This window comes from Ochotona curzoniae, unplaced genomic scaffold, assembly GCF_017591425.1.
Source record: "Ochotona curzoniae isolate NIBS_2020 unplaced genomic scaffold, NIBS_Ocur_1.0 patch144, whole genome shotgun sequence".
Taxonomy (NCBI): Eukaryota; Metazoa; Chordata; class Mammalia; order Lagomorpha; family Ochotonidae; genus Ochotona; species Ochotona curzoniae.
Genome location: NW_024466689.1, coordinates 102152 through 123285, shown reverse-complemented (window position 1 = coordinate 123285; position 21134 = coordinate 102152). Strand labels below are relative to the sequence as shown.

General features: G+C 49.9%; 2 protein-coding genes across 7 annotated transcripts in view; one reads left to right on the top strand and one right to left on the bottom strand.

Moving 5' to 3' along the window:
* Positions 1-21134, bottom strand: part of LOC121166488 (glutathione S-transferase Mu 1-like) — a 135870-nt gene that overhangs the window by 15678 nt on the left and 99058 nt on the right. The window lies entirely within an intron of this gene.
* Positions 14069-18944, top strand: LOC121166491 (glutathione S-transferase Mu 1-like). Of its 3 annotated transcripts, XM_040995642.1 has the most exons (8): positions 14069-14193; positions 14459-14534; positions 14910-14974; positions 15280-15361; positions 15453-15553; positions 16465-16560; positions 16647-16757; positions 18110-18944. In XM_040995642.1, the coding sequence occupies exons 1-8, from the start codon at positions 14158-14160 to the stop codon at positions 18197-18199; spliced, it is 657 nt and encodes a 218-aa protein (XP_040851576.1). In that variant the 5' UTR covers positions 14069-14157; the 3' UTR covers positions 18200-18944. The 3 variants fall into 3 exon arrangements, with proteins under 3 accessions (XP_040851576.1, XP_040851574.1, XP_040851575.1); XM_040995640.1 differs by lacking the exon at positions 16647-16757 and having other exon boundaries at positions 14098-14193; XM_040995641.1 differs by lacking the exons at positions 15280-15361; positions 15453-15553 and having other exon boundaries at positions 14098-14193.

Genomic DNA, 21134 nt, shown 5'->3' with positions numbered 1-21134 from the left:
CTTGCACGCCCGGGATCCCATATGGGCGCCGGTTCTATCCTGGCAGCCCCGCTTCCCTTCCAGCTCCCTGCCTGTGGCCCAGGAAGGCAGTCGAGGACAGCCCAAAGCTTTCGGACCCTGCACCCGCGTGGGAGACCTGGAAGAGGCTCCTGGCTTGGGATCGACATAAATTCGGCCGTTGGGCTCACTTGGGGAATGAATCATCGGACGGAAGATCTTCCTCTGTCTCTGTCTCTCCTCTCTGTATATCCGCCTTTCCAATAAAAAAATAAAAAAATAAATCTTTAAAAAAAATTCAGAAGTTTTTGCTGCTACCAGCTCCTATTTTAAAAGTTCTCCAGCAATTGACTAAACCACAGGGAGATAATGGATCAGAGAGTTTTACACAAAGTGATTCAAGGGCAAGAGGACTAGGAATGATTCATGAGCTAAAAGCAAACACAACAGGAAACAATCAACACAGGATACAAGTGGAAACTTTTCAGAAAGCTGCCCAGGCAGTGAAATTGCCAAGGCAGCCTGGTGCTGGGGCAGTCATGCAGCTGCTGGGAGGGGCACTTTAAGGCCTCTGGGAAAATGAACAGAAGCAGGGTCCATGACAGGGGGCCAAACAGTGATGAAAAAAGGAGTTTTCTCTGTTGGGCATTTCCACCAGGCCTGGGACCCACCACCCCCTGAGACACGCTGGGGGAGCAGTGGCTGCACCCCAGGCAAGGGGGAGCTGGGCAGAGCACACAGGCTAGGGTGCAGCTGGGAGCCCCAAGAAGGCAGAGCCTGTGACCAGCATGATGGTGAGGGTGGGGCAGTACTCGCAGAGGCACTTTACTGCCCCATGTGGAGGCTCAGACTTTCCAAGGCAAGACCCTGACAGAGGCCTGGAAGGACAGACAGGAAAGGGAGAAGGAAATGAACAGGAGGAAGCACAGAGGAGGCGGTGCCCACTTCTGATCCCTCTAAAGGGCTTTCTCGTGCTCAGGGCTTCAAGTGGAGGCCTTTGACCTTGAGACTTGAAGCCTGGCCCCTGAAGTCTTCAGAAACTGCTTCTGTCTCACACAGAGAGAGTAACTGGTAGGCTCAGTTGGATGGCATGGGAAGCAGGATTAAGCTGTAAGATAACAAACTGCAGCTACCGTTATATACAGTTAATGACATAGAAGTTTTACAGGTTACATTAACTTCTTTCTTCTTTTAAAAAAACAATAGATTCATTTTATTTTTGATGATGTTTACATAGTTGAGAGGGATGCATGCCCATGTAGACCACTATTAGGGTAGGGAGGGTCAAGGAATGGGGGAAGTGGATGAGACAACTGCCTCCAATCTCCTTTTTCCTTCCTGTATCTGGGGAAAGTAGAGACAGAAGAGAGGGCTGCTCCCGGTAGTCCAACCACATCAGTACCTGGGAACGGGGGAAAGCCACCTGATGTCATCCCAGAGTCCCAAGCGTGGATCATGTTCTTAGCATTCTGCTTAAATCATTTCAATAGTTCTGGGATGCTGTTTATTTCATTGCTCCAAGGTTGAGAAAATCGGCATAGCCAGATGCTCATGGAAGACATGACAACCAGTTCACATAAGCCTACAGAGGACATCTAGTACCATGGAGGACAGAACAAACTGGACAGCTCTCCCAGTCCACCTTAGAGTCTCCACTTGCCCAGATACTTGCTGTCAAAGCTTGACTGGGAGAGCTGTCCAGTTTGTTCTGTCCTCCATGGTACTAGATGTCCTCTGTAGGCTTATGTGAACTGGTTGTCATGTCTTCCATGAGCATCTGGCTATGCCATCCATTGCAGAGGTTCCAACAACCATGGAGAGAGACACTGTTCTGACAGATGCACTCCACATAAGACTTCAGATTCTGGAATTTGCCCCATGGTTGGAGTTCTGAGTCTAGTGATCCAGTTGGTGGGGTTCCCAAAGAAACCTCATCAGAGGGCACCCTAACCTGACTCCTGTTGTGTGCCATTAAGGGGTCTGGCTCAGTCTGTCACCCATATTAGCCTACACACACACACACACACACACACACACACACGCACACACAGAGAGTTGAACAGTTGTAGTCACCTAGTCAGTTCTATTCTCAACCCATCTCATGTACAGACTAATGAATGCTGTGGCCCAGCCTAACCCTGCCCACCACACACTCTGCCCTCATGCACACCAGCAGGAACTGCAGCCTAGTTGGAGCAACCCCCAGTAAACCTCCACCAGGCCTGCCCCCAGCCCTGGTTCCTGCACATGCTGGTATGTCCAACAGACTGGTCTAGTCTGTCCTGAATCCCATTTGGATCTCATAAACATCAATGGGCATGGGAACCTAGCTCAGCCTTACCAACCTCACAATCCAGCCCACAATCATGCTGGCAGAGGCTACAACTCTCCAGCCAGGCTCACCCCCAGCCCTGGTTCTTATGCTCACCAATGGGAGCTACAGCCCAGCACAAGAGTGCACACAATTTCCCTACTAGGCCCATTCCCAGCCCTGGATCTTGCACTTTACAGGTGGTTCTATGACCTAGCCTGACAGGACTTGCCCGCAGTCCCAATACTTGCCCCTTAGGCTGTAGCAAAGCCCAACCAGCCTGTACTTACTCTGATTCATGCACACAATGGTGGATAGAGTCACTTAGCCTAGCCTGGTTCTTCCCATAACTAGCTCACATGCAGGCCAATGGGCTTTGGAGCCCTGCTCAGCCTGGTGTTGCTCTAGTCCCAGCTTTTGTGTTCAGTAGCAGAATCAGTGGACCTTCAGGGAAGCCCCCACAGCTCTGCTTATGGGGATAACCCCCATTCCGGGCCTTATGTATGAGCTATAGCCCAGACTGGCATGGTTTGCCTCACCTCAGCATTCACCAGTGAGTGCTGCAGCCTAACTTAGCCCAGACAGCTCCCATTTGCAAGCAGTAATGTGGCTCAACCTGGCTTGTCCTGCACCCTGTCCTATTTGTCACTTTTGCCAGTGGGTGCTATGAACTGGCCCAGCCTGGTCCACCCCCAGACTTGAGCCATACATATGTTGACAGGTACTGCAACCTGGCCTGGTCTGGTCTCAGCCTTGGATTCTTGTGCTCACCTGCAGAGACTGCATCCTGACAGAGGAGTTCTCCAAGCTCCTCTATCAGGTCACTTCCCAGTGGTAGGTCTCATGTATACCAGTGGGTTCTTGGACCAGCATGACTTTGTATACCTCCTGAACTGGCAGGTGCAGTGGTCATGCCACAACAGCCCATAACTATTCTGGCTCTTACTATTAGCAAACCGAGATAAAAGCACCTGCCTCACACCCATTGCTGCATCGATCCAAATTTCAAAAACTTTCATGTGTTTTTGATGATTTTTTGAGGCCTGCATGAGTTCAATAAGAATATGCTCTTATCATAACAGGATTTAGTTGGAAACATTGACATTTCTAGATCACTTAAAGAATGCCTTACCTCAAGGTTCCCAGCAGAAAAGCAAGTAAATAAAGCAGCCATTTCCTGGTAAGCCTCCAACTTTCCAAAGATTAGGCACCAACATTTAAAAAAAAATTTAACTCCTTCTTGGATTGACTTTATAAATGAGACTTTTCCAAACTGAGATTGCTATGTGGCAAAGCAAAATGTTGTTACTGTCCTGAATGCAAGTTGCCAGTCACCCAACCACAACACACCTGCTGTTAGATTGTAGCTCTGCTTATTGTTTTTAACATAGAAACCTGAGTTTTATACTCTTACTGATTTGTTTTGTGTTCTCCTTGAGTTTCATGCTTACTGCCTGTCAAAATTCTACAGAAGTACAATTTCTAACAAGATCAGGCTGGCCTAGTATGCTGAAATGATGACTCACACTCACAGACTGGCCAAGTTCATTTTAACAATGGGCTCCATGTTAGTTATTTAAAAACAGTTGGAGTTCTAGTTCATACAATATTACGATATTACTATGCGCAGCTAATTTCTGCAACCTGGTTCTTTACCTTGAGCTGAAAACACTAGATGCAACAAGGTGACAAGGTATCTTAGGAAGTTTATTCCAGCAAGGCAGGAAAGAGGTGAAGGTGGTGGAGATCAGCGGGGAGGGAAAAAGGGAAGAAGGGGGAAGAAAGGGGAAAACGGGGGAGATGGAGGCACCTGAGGCCCCTTTATGTTCAGGTAGGCCTGCAAGGTGTGGGGGGCGGGATTGGGAGGGATTGAGGGCAGGCCCCAGGGGATTGGTGCCTGCAGGTGAATGCCTAGGGATGATTGGTGAGTGGGTGGGGTTGGGAGATTGGGGTGGGATTCTCAGGTGAAATGCCGGTTACATCTGATTGGTGGATGGCTACACTGGCGCCAATTTCGTGAGCCGTGAGGAAGAGGAAATGGCGCTGGGTCCAGGGTGGGATATTTTAATAACTCTTTACACTCCAGATAAAATTAGCCAAAAAAGCCTCTTCAGTTCTACAAACTTGCTTAAAAATGTGGCCAAAAGGTTCCTGTAACTGATTCTTGGCTGCTAATAGCCTCCCCCCAGCAACATAAATCATATAAGCAAGCTGATCAAGCTATATGCATGATCCCTGATGTCAACAACAACAAAAACAAAACCAACAACAACAGAGATGACCAAGGGGGAGGGTATAAAAGTTAAGATGAAATCACTGTTGCCAATCTTAAGCTAAAATAAGTAAGACCAAGAGGTGGAAAGGAAGGCTTTTCATGCATGATTGTCTGATAATAACCATCAGGGACCTCTGCTGGGGACCACCAGCTCTGCTGAAGAGAGACACTAAACAGATAATTCTGTTTGTGCTCACAGGACAGGCTGCTGTCTGGTGGGGGCCCATTCTTTTTTTCCATGCTGATGTTAATGCTAATCTGAAATAAGTGTTGATAATACTAAGAAAGAATCCCCTCCAGGAACTGCAGCATTGGCTTAACTGGTTAATTTTCCACCTGCAAGTGCCCAGATTCCATATGGGTACCTGGCTGCTCCACTTCCTTTCTGGCTCCTTGCATGTGACCTGGGAAAGTAGTGGAGGATGGCCCAAACCCTTGGGACCCTGTATTCATGTGGGAGATCCAAAAGAAGCACTTGGCTCCTGGTGGATGTTGCTGTGTCATTGTGGCTCTTTGGGGAGTGAACTATCAGACAGAAAACTTTTCTGTATCTCTTCTGCTTAATTTTTTAAAAATCTTAAAAAAGAAATAGAGTCCCCCTGGCTCAGATCTTCACACTGCTACTTCCTACGAGTCAATCAGCGAACATTAAATTTACCACGCTGGAAACAGCTTCAATCAGGACCGTTTTCAAAGCATTTTTCTCATTTTCTCTTCTCTATTCATTTCTTTTCTTTTCTCTGATTTGAAATTTTCAAAGAAATTGGATAGTTAAGATTCACACTCGTGGTAATGGCAATGGGATTTTAGTTAACGCTTAAACTCATTGTGTTCTGAACACAAAACCTTTGTAAACAGACATCTGAACTACAAATAAGCAAATACCTTTGACCTTCTCTGCTGGAAAGGGGAGAACTGAAAAAGATGTATTTCCCCTTGCCAAGGCTTTCTATTTCTAAACCTCTCTATTCAGCTCCCCCAAAGAGAGGGCGTCGCAGGAGAAAAGCCACCTGATTAGGACTCAGGGAATGGGAAAGTTATTTCCCTTTAAAACTCGGGCCAAAAACCCAGCCTGGTGTTTTGCACAGTAACAAGGTCAGGGAAAATTCTCTTACATCAACCTCCTATTCATGGCTTCACTGCAGAAGGGCATTCGGCAGGATATTGCTGGCCTATGATCCTTTCTCCACCGCTGATTTGTTAAACTGGAAAAATTCATACTCCAAATACAGAGAAGATCCTCTGAAATTGACAAACAGTTGACTGCCATCTTTGCTACATGTTCTTCTCAATGCAAATAAGTAAAGACTCCTTATGGACACAGCAAGAGGAGAGATACAAGGTCCCCTACACGGGAGTCTCTAAGCAGAGTCTCAAACTATCATCACACCCTCAGAGCTTAGTGGACATACATGCAGATAGCGACAATGTAAGACACTATGGGAGCTGTGTTCTGGCTAGGATTGGCAACAGGGCCATGGGCTAACAGCAGGACAACTGGGCAAACTACCAGGCTATCCTACTAAATTCTGCCACTCGGCTGTCCATCCAAGGAAACAAAACACCTTCCTCATGATTGCCTGGAAGCCTTGGAGACTGTTTGTTGCAGCAAAGTGGCCCTGTGGGGCAGCCCCTGCCAAAAGCAAACCTGGACCTCTTCACCCACAGGAGCAGGTTTGTGCAGAGTGGACAATGAAGTTTCAGGCGAGCAAGTGGTGGTCACAGCACGACAGGCACTAGCAGCAACAACACTGCCGCGCAGCGTGCCCACCAGGAAAGCTCCCCTGATGTCTCTGACAAGGGCTCTCTAATCAGCCAACAGACTGCAAGTGGGAGCCAAGCTGCCCACCTGTCCACCAGAAGAGCAGCTGAGGGAAAGGGTTCTCCTGGGGCCTTCACACTCTGATTTGATGGAGTCCTACTCATTAAGCTAAGGAATATGACACAGTGTTGGGGAATAAAGAACAAAGCAAGAATCAGCTTTTGGCTGAGTGGGCTCCATTCATGTCTACAACACTAGGCTCTTTCAGGTCCCTGCCAGTAACATTTTGTAGCTGCTTAGATAGGGAGGACATTCTGCCACTCCCAACTCATGATAAAGTCCAGCCATCCAGCAAGTTTCCCAGGGAGCTGTGCTGAGGTCCCAGATAGCCACTGTCAGACCTGCAAGCTGCTGTAGCACCTGATGCAGCAGCCCAGCCTCCCCTGCTCCCTCTTCAAACATCAGATCATCTACTCTGGCCAAGGACAATCAGTCTATGGTTCTGGAGATTGTTTAACAGTGATTGTCCTCACCTGTTGACATAATAAAGTTTCTCTTTTCCATACTCTTCAAACTGGTGCTTGTGAGTTTGATTTGTCACCAGGGACAGAAACCATGCTTACCATAACAAGGCAACAGGCTCAAGCCATGGCCCTGGTCAGTAGGCTGAACAAGGGCTCTTTCCATCTGGCTGTTTAAGGTTCTACTTCTGGTCCCACTCAGACCAACTTTGTGAACACAGAACTAGAGAGGAAACCATAGGATTTCATGTGGGCAGACATCAGCTCTAGGCCCCCAGAGTAGGAAAAAGATTAGACCACAAATGTCTCTAGCCCCCCTGGGGTATGCATAGTCCAGTAATTTCTTGGGGCTCCAGGGCTGCAGCTTGACGCCATCTCCTGAGGGTCCACAGCCCTGGAGACTTCACTCTTCACTCCTCAACCAATTCCCTTCCCTTCTAAGAGCTGCAGTGAAGAAAACTCTATACAGAATAGGTGTGATACACGCTAGAGGGGACTGTGCAGGCCTAGGAAACCCACTGCCCAATCCTGCAAGTTCAGGTGCATGCTTCTCAGGAGGGATGCCGAGTTGCGCAGAGGGAAGCTGTGTTCTCACGTGTACACACTGCTGGTGTAAGAGCCTCTGATGGACACTCCTGCCTCTGTCCTCTCCCTGTTGCTGTGCCCTGCTTCTCACCCAATCCCCTCAGGAAGCCCTGGCTTTCCTGTCCACACAAGCATCTGGATGGGCAGGCGGCATGTGCAGCATAGCAGAGAGCCCAAATTGTACCCAGTGACTCAGCAAATCCTGCATGAAAATTGATGCAGGGAGGTAAACCAGAAAAACACATCCTGCAGGCTCTAATCTGTGACCTGAAAGCAGGAAGTCCCTAGTTCTACCTGGCACAGGACCCTAGCTCCTAGTTCACAAACTGCTTCTCCTTCAGTGCAGCACTGCCCCATCCCCACCCCCAGCACCAGGCCAGAGGACACTGAGCCAGGCTTTGTGCACCTGCTGATCAAGAGACAGAGAGCCCAGGAGGCGGGTCTCTCTTCAGGGAGAGCCATGGCTGCCTGCACCCAGTGATCTCAAGGTATAATCACAAGAGTGAAAACATGACCCTACCCTGTGTCAGGCACACAACAACTGGGCCATTAAAGGAGGACAGAGAGGCAGAGGAAGAAAAAGGGGCGGATGGGGTCCACCATCAGGCACTTCCGGACCAAAACAATTGAACAGGCCACCTCCCTGTGTTCTCAAATCCAGCACCAGCACCTGCCCTGGGTATCAGTGCCTCCCTGGTTGGGGCTCCTGTGCTCCAAGGAGCTCTAAAGATCACACTGGAGCATTGTCTGTGACCTGCACATAGAGCTTCCCTCCTACCCTGTTTCAGCCCTGCACCTGCCAGGCATAGACACACTGCTGAATGCCCTGCCTTTTTTTTTTTTTTATGTGACTTGCAGTCAGATTACATTCCCATTCATTTCTTCCTTTCCCACTCTCCTTGAAGCTTTGAAAAGTTTCTCAGTGCCCTCATTCCCTGCCAGTCAAACTTTCTTCCTGGTCGCACTCTCAGGTCATGGCTTCATTTCCTTATTCGCAGAGGAAAAGGAAGCAATCGAAAGAGAACCCCACAGGCTCCCCATGCTATCTGTCTTCCTCACTAAAATGTAATCTTCTGAAAGTTAAAGTCATGACTCTTATGTAAATGCTGATGAAGTAGGTGCGCAAGGCTCATGAATGGGGCCCAGTGCAACTGGCTAGTGGCTAAATCCTTCCTTGAAAGCACCAGCATCCCATATGGATGCTGGGTCCTGTCCTGGCTCTTCCACTTCCCATCCCGCTTCCTGCTTGTGCTCTGGGAAAGCAGTACAGGATGGCCCAAAGCCTTAGGACCTTGCACCCATGTGGGAGACACAAATGTAGCATCTGATCAGCTCAGTCCCAGACATTGCAGCCACTTGGAAAATGCACAAGTGGATGGAAAATCTGCTTTTCCAATTACATTCATATTTTTAAAAATATACGATGTGAATCCCACTTCAAACTTACAGGATTAGAATCCTTGCATGTTAATACCTGTAGGTTTCATAATCATTTGTGAAAGCTTTATTTGAAAGGCAATGCAACAGCAGTCTTCTGCCCATCAGCCCAACCCTCCAGATGGTTCCAGAAAAGCAGCAGGGCCAAGCTGAAGTCAGATTCCTGGAAGTTCCATGCAGATCTCCCACGTGGGTGGCAGGGACCAAAGTGCCTAGGTCATCACCTGCTACCTTGCCATATGTTTCAGTAGGAACCACGAGGATGGGTGGAGTCAGGAATGCCTACACATAACTTTGCCTGCTATGAGATGACTGATCAAACAGTGCCCTGCATGGGAACCTGCCTGGATAAGGGCCTGATGCTATTCCTTCTAGCAAGGCTTGAACCCGATTGACTCCATGGAGCAGAGCTGCCCAGTGACCTCAGCTCTTCCCCAGGGACCGTGACAACAAAGAAGAACCAGTGATCTTCTACAAGCTGCTGTCTGGGACCTCTTTGAGCTTCGTCTCTTCCTACTGATTCCTCAGGGGTCCCAGTAAGCACAGAAATTGTGATAAGCAGCAGAGATGGCAAACGAAGGCAAGAGCCACCAATGCAGGCAGCCATTCCGAGAGAAGGAACGTTGGCACCTGAGACACCAAACAGTCTCCAACTGGGGCCTCAGATCAGTTCTAGTCCCATGAGATCATCTCTTGTGGGTCCTTAACTTGAAGTCCATAGGTTAGAACACTTGTATCCAAGATTTTAAAATGTATGTTTTCATCGTTGATAATTTTGATCAACTGGGTATAAAATTATTTATAATTATACATCTTCCTACTGCAGTAAGGATAAAATTATTCTGAGTTTTTTCCTTAGTAATCAGCTCTTAAACTTCACATCTAATACAACATTTTCCTCAATATTTATACGCTTAAGTTTCTTTTTAAAGATTTATTTATTTAGCATTCAGGGTGATATAGACAGGGAGAGACAAAGAGATATCTGTTATCCTCTGTTGCACTGGCCCCAGTGCCTGCATAACTGGGGCTAAAGTAAGCCTAATGTAGGATTCCAAACTCTGTGCCTGACTCCGATGGGAGTGGCAGGGGCCCAAATACCTGTGCTATCTTCTATTGCTTTCCTAGGCACATTAACAGGGAGCTGGAAGGAAAGAGGAGCAAGCTGACTCAAACAAGTGGACAAATAAGAGATGCTCACCCTACAAGGATCAGCCTAATCCATGCCACCATGATTGTTATGACTGATAGGGCCAAAACGAAGGAATGCCACACATTGTTAAGACCTGAAAATCAGGGAGCTGGATGGGAAGTGGGGCTCCTGGGATTAGAACCGGCGCCCATATGGGGTCCTGGTGCGTTCAACGCCACTGAGGCTTGGACTTTTTGCTTCCCAGGTTTCATGGTTGTGACTGGGAGAACTAAGGCTGGGCCGATCTTGAGGCTTGGTATTTTGGCTCTGTGCATAGCCGCCATGAGGTGGGTAGATCTTGAGCTGGTCTGTGTTTGAACCTTGGGATTTTGTCTTTGCACACTGCTATCATGCTGTGGGTGGATCTTGAGGCGGTCTGGGCTTGAACCTCAGGATATTGGCTTCATCCACCACTGCTATGCTGTGGGTAGATCAAGAGCTTGCCTGTGTGGCTGTGGCCAAGGGAACTCGGGTGGCCCTGGTGCCAATGATGCCAGGTGAACCCCTCAAGCCAACTGGTAGTGTGCTCTGGGGACTTGGGGATGGCACAATTAGATTGAGGGTTCATGTCTAGCTGAGGAATGACTTCTGAGGGACTTCCATGGACAAGGCTACTGTTCTCAAAGTGTTGTCATGAAACCCACCAGCAAGTATCAGAACAGGACACTGTGAGGCTGGGCCATGAAACCAACAAATACATGAGTGAATCAGGTCTGGAGGTAGAATCTGCAGGGCAATATGTAGGCTCCCTCATGTACAAAAGCAATCTTCATTGGCACGTGCAAGTACTGGGCTGGGAATAGGCCTGGTTGGGGAGCTAAGGGGACGCCCCAGCTGGGCTGGAATTCCCATTGGTGAATGCAAGTGCCAGAATCAGTGCATTGTCCTGGGCTGAACATGGCTGCAATCTCCCTTGGCACAGGTGTGGCCTGGGTCTGGGGAGGGCCAGGCTGGGCTAGACTCTAGGACCCCACTGGTACTCATGAGAGTCAGGATGCATGGAGAATGGGCTGGGCTAGGTCTCAACTCATGCTGAAATATGTGAAAACTGTCTGGGCATGGGCCAAGTGAGGCTGGACTGCAACACCCAACAATATGAGCCAGAAAAGGTCTGGGCCAATTGGGCAGTGACATTGTTCCTGCCAGAACAAGAGGTGCACGAAGTCAACCTAGGCCAGGCACCCACCAGTATGTGCAAGATCTGCCACAGGGAGGAGACCGGATAGAGGAGCTTGGTGAACTCCTTTGTCAGGTTGCAGTCCCTATAGGTGAATGTAAAACCAAGGCAAAGAGCAGCCCAAACCAGGCCAGGTTGCAGTACCCGCTGGCACACATGTGGGTCATGTCTGGGTGTGTGCCAGGCCATGCCAAATCACAACATCCATTTGTAGTTGGGGTGTGGGAGGTGCTGAGTTGGGCCACAACCCCAGCCAGTTCACACTGGAGCTGAGACAGGGGGTGCTGATTGTGCAAGGTTATGCTACAGCACCAACCAGCATAAGCTGGAACTGGGGTTAGGCTGGACCAAACCAGGATGAAGAACCCACTGGCAGATGTTGAGGTGAGATGAGCCATGACAGTCTGGAGGTGGTGGTTGGTGTCAGGTTCATAAACTCTGGGGGCAGAAGGGTCCAAGCAGTTCTTGGTTCACATGACCTGGGGCCTTGAGCCCACCTGCACAGTGAGTGCTGGATCCATGAGCCCCACGGGGATGGGGGTCCAGAGGACCCTGGATTTCCTGGCCTAGGTCCTTGGACCTGCCTGAGTGGCGGGGATCAGGTCCTTGAGCTTGGGTGTTGAGGGTCTGGTGGATTCTGGGTCACAGTCCTGATGCTGGGGTCATCTGGAATGGTCACCTGACTTAGGACCATGAGCCCACCTGGGAGAACTGGTCCTCCTCAATGTAGAGGATGGAGTGCTGGACAGCAGACCGTGGTGCACATGGAGGACATGGTAGCTAATGGGGCCTGCAGAGTGACTGAGTCCAGCTCCAGCTGAGTTCAGAACTCGAGAAGGGTGTGTGGATGAGGCAAAAAGAGGAAAGAAAGAGACGGACCACTAGGATTTCATGATCATAATGGACAATGCGGGAAAGCTGTCTGCTTTATTTATACAAAATCAGTCAAACTCTGGCTCAGACTTTTTACGTCATGGTCAAGTTGGGAATTTCTAAGGATAATTCTGCCATTAGTTTTACCTAGAAACAATAGAAGTTCCTGCTACAATTCTTATTCTACAGCTCAATCTTGTATCAAACAAAACGGGAATCTAAAGAATGAGGGAAGAATGAAAGTCTAAATGCAGGTCCTTTGATTAGCATAAGATCAATGGGGACACCCAAGACAGTAGGAATATTAGAAGACCCCTTTGCAAGACTCTATCACCGACATTATCCTACAAGCACACACTGAGCAAAAGGCCAGCCTCACAGTAGCAAACAAATGCCTGGATGGATTAGAATTCTTTAGCAGGGTGGTCCGGTGTCCATGCAAAAGAAGGAGGAGCTGCAGTCACGTGGATGTAGAGCTGGTGGGCCCTGCCAAACAGCTGGAAGTTCCTTGTGGCCCTACCTTAATGGAACAACACTCTTCACTCCTTCATGTACCCTACATCCACTGCACGGACACCAACAGCAGAGGTCATCTGGTTTCATAGCAGAGAATGAAGAGCAGAACATACGGACAACTATGCCAGCCAAACAATGACAGCAAATCCCTGCCTGAGGTGAGGTCAATGGTGTCAGCCAATGGACATTGGAAGGGATTTCTCATCCACAGATCAGCAAGATTGACAGCATTTCGGAACTATCACATCCACCTGGGCAAAACCTTCACAACATGCACCATTGTGACTCGGAGTTGATATCAGGTGGCCTTTCCCCATCCACAGGCACTGGCATGGTTAGGAGGCTGGCTATGGCCTATCCTCTTATCTCCCCACTCCCACAAGAAATGGGAAGAAGACATACAAAACTTGGAAACAATGATCACACTTACTTCCTCCTAACCCTGGATCCTTCCCATCCTGATGGACTATGTAAACATCATCTAAAATTAAAATTTCAAAAAAAATAAAAGAGGGTTATTTATTTAAAAGAGTTACAGAGAGAGAAAAGAGAGGGAGGGAGGAGGGTGAAAGGGTGGGAGGAGAATTTTCCAGCTGCTGTTTCATTCCCCATTGAATGGCCTCAGTCAGAGCTGGGGAGATCATCCTGGTGTCCCATCGGGATGTCTGGACCCCATGCACTTGGGCCATCTTCTGCTGCTTTCCTAGGCCAGTAGCAGGGAGCTGGATGGGAAGAAGATCTGGCCCTTGGCTTTGAGCTTTGAAGGAGTGCAGAGCCCTAAGACTCCATGGCCCCTTAAAGACCCTGCTTCTGCCTTGGAGAGGAACTGGTCACTCCAACCAGATGCATCCAAAGCCAGCCACCTGGCAGGGAGGCTCTTGTGTACCTGCCCCCTTACTGGAGCAGAATAGGATTCAGCTACTTTACATAATCCTTAAACACCTCAGGGAACTCAGTTGCTCCAGTTCCTTATGGGAAGAGGGAGGTCACCCTTACTGTCCCTGCCCCTGGTCAAGGGGCACCCCATCCTGGTCTGGCCCAGCAGCCTGTCTTCCCAGAATCCAGAGTGGGAGGTGGTGCTCCTCCCTGGGATGAGGACTGAGCCAAGTACCCAGCTCACAGAGACAGTAGGGAAACTGCGTGGCAGCTTAAAGGCCTGGCATTACTTTCAAGGGAACTGCCAAAGCCTGGGGCCCAGCAGGCGGTAAGCGAGGGGCAGAAGCCTCAAGGAGGGCTTGCGGGCATTGCCAGTGCTGGGCCAGCACTTGGCTTTGGTCTGCAGGCCTCCAACTGTCCCCGCTATCCTGGCTGCAGTCTCAGCTCTGGCTCATTCCTATGGGTGGGGCAGAGCTAAGCACCACCAGGCTGCAAGCCCTCTAGGTTACCTGGAGTTTGTGGCGGGGCGGGGCAGGTTCACAGAAGCCACTCCCCTCCACAGCCCTGACGCGACAAAAGAACCCCAGGCTCCTCTGCGAAAGCCCAGTCTCCCAGGTCTCAGTAGCAGCAGCAACATGCCTGTAACGCTGGGTTACTGGGATCTCCGCGGGGTGAGTGAGGGGGCTGCCCGGCGGGAGGGACGTGGGCTTGAACGTGGGGTGGGGGCAGAGAGCGAAAAGCAGCTTGGGAAGACTCCACCTAGGCAGGCTCTCAGGAATTCCCAGTACGGGCATCCCAGAATAGGGGAGGGGCAGCAGGCGCCTGAATCTATTAGGTATAGAGTTGGAGGGCCGGGTGGGGGGCTCCCCTGGAGGAGATGGGGGCAGCAGTCGGGGGCCATAAAATCTCTGATCTCTGCTCTGGACCATTCCCCAGCTGGCTCACTCCATCCGCCTGCTCCTGGAGTATACGGACACCAGCTATGAGGAAAAGAAATACAAGTTGGGCGATGGTACAGCCCTGCCTGCTCTGCCTCTGCCCTCTGCATCTGTCACCTAGTAGTAACCCCTGTCTGGCCACCTGTGGCTCACCGGTGCATCCTCTAACAGCTGGAATGGAGTCTGAGGATGGCCTCCAGAGGCAGGGCTCTGGGAAGGGGTGCTGGGAATGTGTTTCGGCATTGAGTCCTTTTCCACACATCTTACAAGCTTTGTGGTTCAGAGCCCTTACAATCATTCTTTCCCCTTCCCCCAGATGTTGAATGTGAGATGAGGGGCTCAGATCCCACGTGTCCTGCCTCAAGGGTCCTGCTCCTGACTCCTTGGGAGGGTCCAAGGAAAGAGGCTCCACACTGGGGAGGTTTTGTTTCTCTTGGTCTTTCCCACAGCTCCCGACTATGACCGAAGCCACTGGCTGAATGAGAAATTCAAGCTGGGCCTGGACTTCCCCAATGTAAGTACAGGGGATGGGGTGCTCTGAGGGCAGGGGAGTGCAAGGTGTCTCTCTGCCTCCACATCCTTCCCAAGCTTAGAGGTTTCAGGACCAGGACCTTGTGCTCAGCCGCTGTCATTCCCGGTTCTCTACAAGGCTTTTCCACTGGCTTCTATGTCATAGCTCACTCACTGCTTGTACAGATGTGTCTCTGGAGCCTGCCTTGCTCTATACACAGAGAATGCCAAGTCCCCTGTGTGCCCTTGTTCAGGGCAGGGGATGCTGGGCACCTGGGAACCCAGCTGACTTCCCTCCTCCCTCCCCAGCTGCCCTACCTGATTGACGGCACTCACAAGCTCACCCAGAGCAACGCCATTGTGCGCTACCTCGGCCGCAAGCACAACCTGTGTGAGTGGGGCTGGCTGAGGGCGTGGGGCTGTGGCTGTGCCCTGGGCCTGGCTGGGTGGGATGCTGAGGGTGTCTGCTGTGTGTGCTGCAGGTGGGGAGACGGAAGAGGAGAAGATTCGCGTGGACATTTTGGAGAACCAGGCTATGGACAACCGCATGCAACTCATTACGATCTGCTACAACTCTGACTTTGTGAGTGCCCCACTGGACAGGACCTGATGGGTTCAGTGAGGAACTAATTAACCTCTTGTGTTCTCATCGGCACTGCTCCTGTTTGCTACTAAACTCCCTAGGGAGAATGATTCTCCAAGCAATTTCCTATCTGACCAACGCATTGATTCTGTAGTCTAAGCCTTGGGAAATAAAATCTGAGCAAGGTCCTACAGCAGCCCAATGATTCTAGGTCAACAGTCAGGTGTAAGAAAATTTGCTTCAAACTCCCATTTGTGCCTAAACTTTGACTCTTACCATGGCCATATTTCATTGTGTTTCTGTCATGTACCAGTGTCTGGATGTGCAGTATTGTTGTAGACATTAATTCAAGATGGGGGCATCTGCCATTTTTTCTCAGGGTTCTCTCTGTGTCCCACAGGGATAAGCATATTTCCCCAGTGGGGAGCCCGGGGTCACCCAGAGGTCCTGGGTTCCTTTCCCTTCAACCTTGCAGATCACATTCTCATCCTTTGTGAGCTGTGCACATGCCTCTAGCATTCTCCTGCCAGCCCACCAGGTAGAGTTTCGTCTTCTTTGCCAAGGTCTTTTAGTTCTCTGCCTCTTTGCTTTCACCCCCAGCTGAGTCTGAGGGAACCTACACTCATGGCACCCCTGGGAGTGACCCACAGCAGGATGCTTGGACATCAGAGGTGACACATTCAGGGACAGAACTGGACTTCTATGTGATTTCTGGTAGTCTCCCACAGATGGGATGGGGGCCGGTGGGAGTCTCTCAGATGCTGATGAATGAAATCCGAGGAGGAACACAGACCCTGTGCCACACTCAGTGAGGATGCTCCCCTGGCCAGCGGGGCCATGTGCAGCCCTGACAGGCAGCCCCTCTCCCCAAAGTTGTGCCTGTGGGTGCTGACAGCCTTTTGTTCTTTCAGGAGAAGCTGAAGCCTGACTACCTGAAGGGCCTCCCAGACAAGCTGACACTGTACTCCCAGTTCCTGGGGAAGCGGCCCTGGTTTGCAGGGGACAAGGTGAGACCGAGGGAGGGAGGGAGGCAGGAGCAGGGGGCATGGTCGGTTTCCTCTGGTCCTGAGCTCTCTCCTCCTGGCTTCTGCAGATCACCATTGCTGATTTCCATGTTTATGATGTCTTGGATGAGAACCGTATTTTTGCTCCTGGTTGCCTGGATGCATTCCCAAACCTGAAGGATTTCATGGCCAGATTTGAGGTGACTCCCTGATCCTTCTCTCCACTTTTCCAGTTCCTTCATGCTCTCTGAGTCCTGGAGCTGAGCTGCAGACCAACCCCTGACAGCAAGACCCATAAGGACTCATAAGGAACCTGAGTCAGTAGGGGGAAAGCCACTTGTCAGGTTCCCAGAGCCCATCACAGCTGTGCTTGGCTCCCAGTAACCCCTCATGTGTAGGGGCAGCAGTCAGGCTTCTCTGAATCTTGTGCTACAAGGAGCAGCCTCAGACCTTTGTCTTGTCTCCCACCCATGGAGACTGTAGGAGAGGCCTCTCTTTTTAGCGGGCATCAGGGTGTGAGATGTGTTAGAATTGAGTTTCAGTGTCAGACACAGAACTCCATGTGCTTGATTGCCTGAGCAGTTGAAGCAATCAGGTCCCTATGTGGAAGCAATGAGCTGCTCAACTTGTGTTGTTGTAGAATCTCAGTAGTCACAGGGGTGCCCCAAGTGCACATTCTTGTCTTAAAGAATTGGTAGTGAAAATTTTCTTTCACTTTTTTTTTCTCATTCAAGTGTCCCACGTGTTCTGTCTGTGACATTTTGCAGATCCCTGATGTTTAATTTTATGTGTGTGGAAAGGTGACTCCTTGCTGGAGCTGAGGCCAGTTAGAGAACTGCAGGCACAGCAGGTGGGAGGGAAGGGGTAACACAGGGGCACACCATAAGCCACACCTCTCAGTGTCCCGTCAGTCACCCTGGGTCATCTAGTTTGCGATAAAGTCTACTTGATCACGTTTTCGATGTCTGAGGTTTGGGTTCACAAGTTATTCATTCTACATTATTACATTATTTGTACCGTTCCTTCCATTGGAAAGATGTGCCCGTTCAGTTCCTTCTCGTTAGCTCTGGATCAGGTCCAGTCCTGTGACATTGGGGATTATGCAACAGTTGCTCAGCTCTGTGAGCCAGGGAGGAGAGACCAGATGACATCTGTGTGCTGGACCATGTGGCTGCCAGGCCAGGCTAATTTGGCTCAGAACACTCTGGAACCCCCTGAATTCTTGAGAACCTCTGTGGGCACTGTCAGCCCTGGCGTGCAGGTGCATGTCCCAGGACTGTGCTTGTTGCTGTTCACTGTATAATGTCTCCGGATCAGGGGATAGACGCACAGTGAGGTTGTGTTCAGATACCAAATAGAGGAGTTAGAACTTCCTGTGTCAGGGGAAGGATTGGAGCCTGGCCTCAAATTTGTGCTGCTTCACCTCCTGCTGTTTCCTACATTTAGGATGTACTGACTCACTGGGGAAGGATCGGGGCTGTGCCTGCACTGGGGTTTCTGGAACTCCACTGTAGGCACAGACTGAACTGTGCTTTTGTTTCTGCCCCTGCAGGCCCTGCCAAAAATCGCTGCCTACATGAAGACCAGTCACTTCCTCCCAAGACCTGTGTTTGCTAAGATAGCCAAGTGGACAGGAGATTAGGGTTGTATAATTTCAAAGATAGTATAGGCTTTGGGCAGCTCAGTCCCCCAGCCTTGCTTGAGCTTTCTCAGTCCTCTCTCTGCTGCCCAGCCTGCTGCACTCTGTCCTCTAAGCCAGCGCCTCCCATACAGACCCTAGCCAGCCTCAGCTCTGCCCTCTCCCTCAGCCCCTGGGCTGTTTCTCCTACACTAAGGCCCATACTATGGCTCCTACTCTGCTGTGAGGGGCCTGAGTGGCCCTGAGCTCCGGACAGAGAGATCTTTGGGCCTGTGCTGACCCTGCTCCAGAGCAAGGTCTCCATTGCACTGCGTGCTCCCTAGGAAGCCTGAATCTCAGCCTGGGTCTGTCCTCTTCCCTGAAAGCCCTGACTTGGCATTGACTGTGCTGGAGTTTCAGGATCTTCATTCTGTTGCCACAGCAGGACCTGGGGGAGCAGGATGCTGTGGGTGGGCGTACCTGGTCGGGTGAGGTTAAATGGTGTGCTGGTCATATCTGTGCCCTGTGCATGTTGCTCTGTTCCTCTCCTTGGTTTCTTCCTGCTGCGTGGCTCCTCATTCCTGGATCATGGTGCCACGGTTTGAAACCTGATGCAGCTAGGCTCTGTTTCTAAGAGCTGCAGGGTTGATAGGGAGGGGCTGGCAGTCGTCAGGCACACCCACTGGGAGCTGCTCCAGGGTGCTTTCCCTGACATGGATATTCCTGGTCTATATTTTCAGAATGTTTCTCAATAAATAGTGTCACATTACCTATAATTGTTGTACTTGTTTGTTTGTTTGTTTTTCTACACGAACTGAGAAGAAGTCAATTAACAGAGAAGAGAATCCCTCCGTGTCTTCCCTGTGATATGTGTCATGGTGCCTGGCCTGCATCAGGTGTTCAGGAAGTTTGGAAATGTGGAAGAATTGCCTCCTGGGAATGCAAAGCCAGCCTGTTCTGCCATGAATGGGACTTTGTGCTGTGGAAATAACCATCTGGATCTGAGGAGGTACAGAGTCACATGCATGCAGGGATTGTAAGCATGCAGGGATCAGAGAAGGTACCTGCAGCTGTCTCTCACTTCACCGTTAAAGGTGCTGCACCTGCCCTTGGGACAACCTTCCTGAGATGGGCTGGGCTGTGCTGGGCTGGTTTGCTGCCCCATGATGTGGCACTACATCAGAACCTGGAATTCCATCAGAGGTCACTTGCAAAGGAGGAAGACTCATGTGGTGAACGCCTATGGAACAGCCTTCTGAAATTGGCAGGACAGTGGTGTACTTGACCTTGGTGTCTTAGTGCAGGAGGGGAGTTTGCACCAGTGGTCAGTGCCAATAGCTGCACTTACTAAGGTCAAATAAAAGGTAGCAACAGCGTGTCTCTCTCTCCCTCCCCTTTCGAGAGGCACCCCACCTCCCAGCTTCCTTTCCTGAGGTGCTTTCCCCTTCCCTCCCTTCCCTGCTCACCTGGTCCCTTCGCAAATAAACTTTTCTGTTTGCAACAGATTCCTGGCTTTTTATTTCTATACTAAGCTGAGGAAAGAACCCACTGGGCATTTCTGGTAACATATTTTCCTTGGCGCCCAACGTGGGGCATGAAAAAGAGACAGGCGGGAGCCACGTGGTTCGGCTCAACCAAGAGAAGACTTTACAAGGTATCTTCAGACTCCAGGTGTCCTTGAGCACACAAGCTCCTATGACAACCAAACCAACTTGTTCCATGGCAGCGTAGATGACCTGAACCATCCCTCTGGATCCCACATTTCTGTTCCCTTACCCAAACCATGCCCAATTTCAGCAGGAAGCAGCCAGAAGACATTGTTGCCCTTTACCCCTACAGAAGTAGGATGTGGGATTTCAAGAGGGGGATCTGAGACCATCCAGGCCTGCTGAGGTCTTGGCCAACCTTCAAGTGGGCAGCAGCAGCATTGCCCACCCATTTTCTAACTAATGAAGAGACCACCAAGAGGGAACATCTTACCTTTAGGTTCCCCACCCAACAAGGTAGGTTCAAGGAAGGCTTAAAATCCCAAAGCTTCCTCAAATCTTTGTTGTCTCTCTCTCTCTCCCTCCCCTTTCAAGAGGAACCCCATCTCCTGGCTTCCTTTCCGGAAATGCTTTCCACTTCCCTCCGTTTCCTGCTCAACTGGTCGCATCACAAACTTTTCTGTTCGCAAAAAAAAAAGGTAGCAACAACTGTAATGTAAAAAACCATTAAGCAATAGGTGAGTGGAAATTGGTTAAGTCTATTTGATTTGAGGACAGACATGTTTAAATGTAACGGAAGATCAAAGTGACAATGTGATTAAAAAACATAAGTGCATATACTTGTACACTAGTACAGGGTCAGAAAACATTTTCTTTGATGGCCAAGTTTTTAGGCTTTCTGCGTTATGATTTGTCACAGTTACTCAACATTTTGGTTTTCAAATGTCAGCTGGGCCTGATGGTGGCCTAGAGGCTGAAGTCCTTGCCTGAACATGCCAGGATCCCATATGGGCATTGGTCCTAGTCCTGGCAGTGCTGCTTCCCACCGAGCTCCCTGCTTGTTGCCTGGAAAGGCAGTCGAGAATGGCCCAAAACCTTTGACCAAGCACCCATGTGGGAGAACAGGAGGAGGTTTCTGGCTCCTGACTTCAGATTGGCGCAGCACCAGCTGTTGCAGTCACTTGGGGAGTGAATCGTCGGAGGGAAGATCTTGCGCTCTGTCTCTCCTCCTCTCTGTATATCTGACTTTCCAATTAAAAAAAAAAAAGAAAGAGAAAGGAAAGTCAACTGTACAGAATACCTGAAGGAATGGATGCATGTGTTCCATTAATATTCCATTTACAAAACAGGTGTGTCAAAACAAAACCCAAACAACTCAATTCTGAAATGGGTGAAGCATTTGGACTGACATGTCCCTTAGATGATACACAGATGTCAAATAGCACCTGAGAAAGTACTCCACTTCACCAATT

Excerpts from the sequence above, each read along its gene's own strand:
- LOC121166491 (XM_040995642.1), top strand. The coding sequence starts at position 14,158 with ATGCCTGTAACGCTGGGTTACTGGGATCTCCGCGGG. Across the intron at positions 15,362-15,452 it reads CGGCCGCAAGCACAACCTGT|GTGGGGAGACGGAAGAGGAG; the intron begins GTGAGTGGGGCT and ends TGTGTGCTGCAG. Across the intron at positions 16,561-16,646 it reads CCTGGTTTGCAGGGGACAAG|ATCACCATTGCTGATTTCCA; the intron begins GTGAGACCGAGG and ends TGGCTTCTGCAG.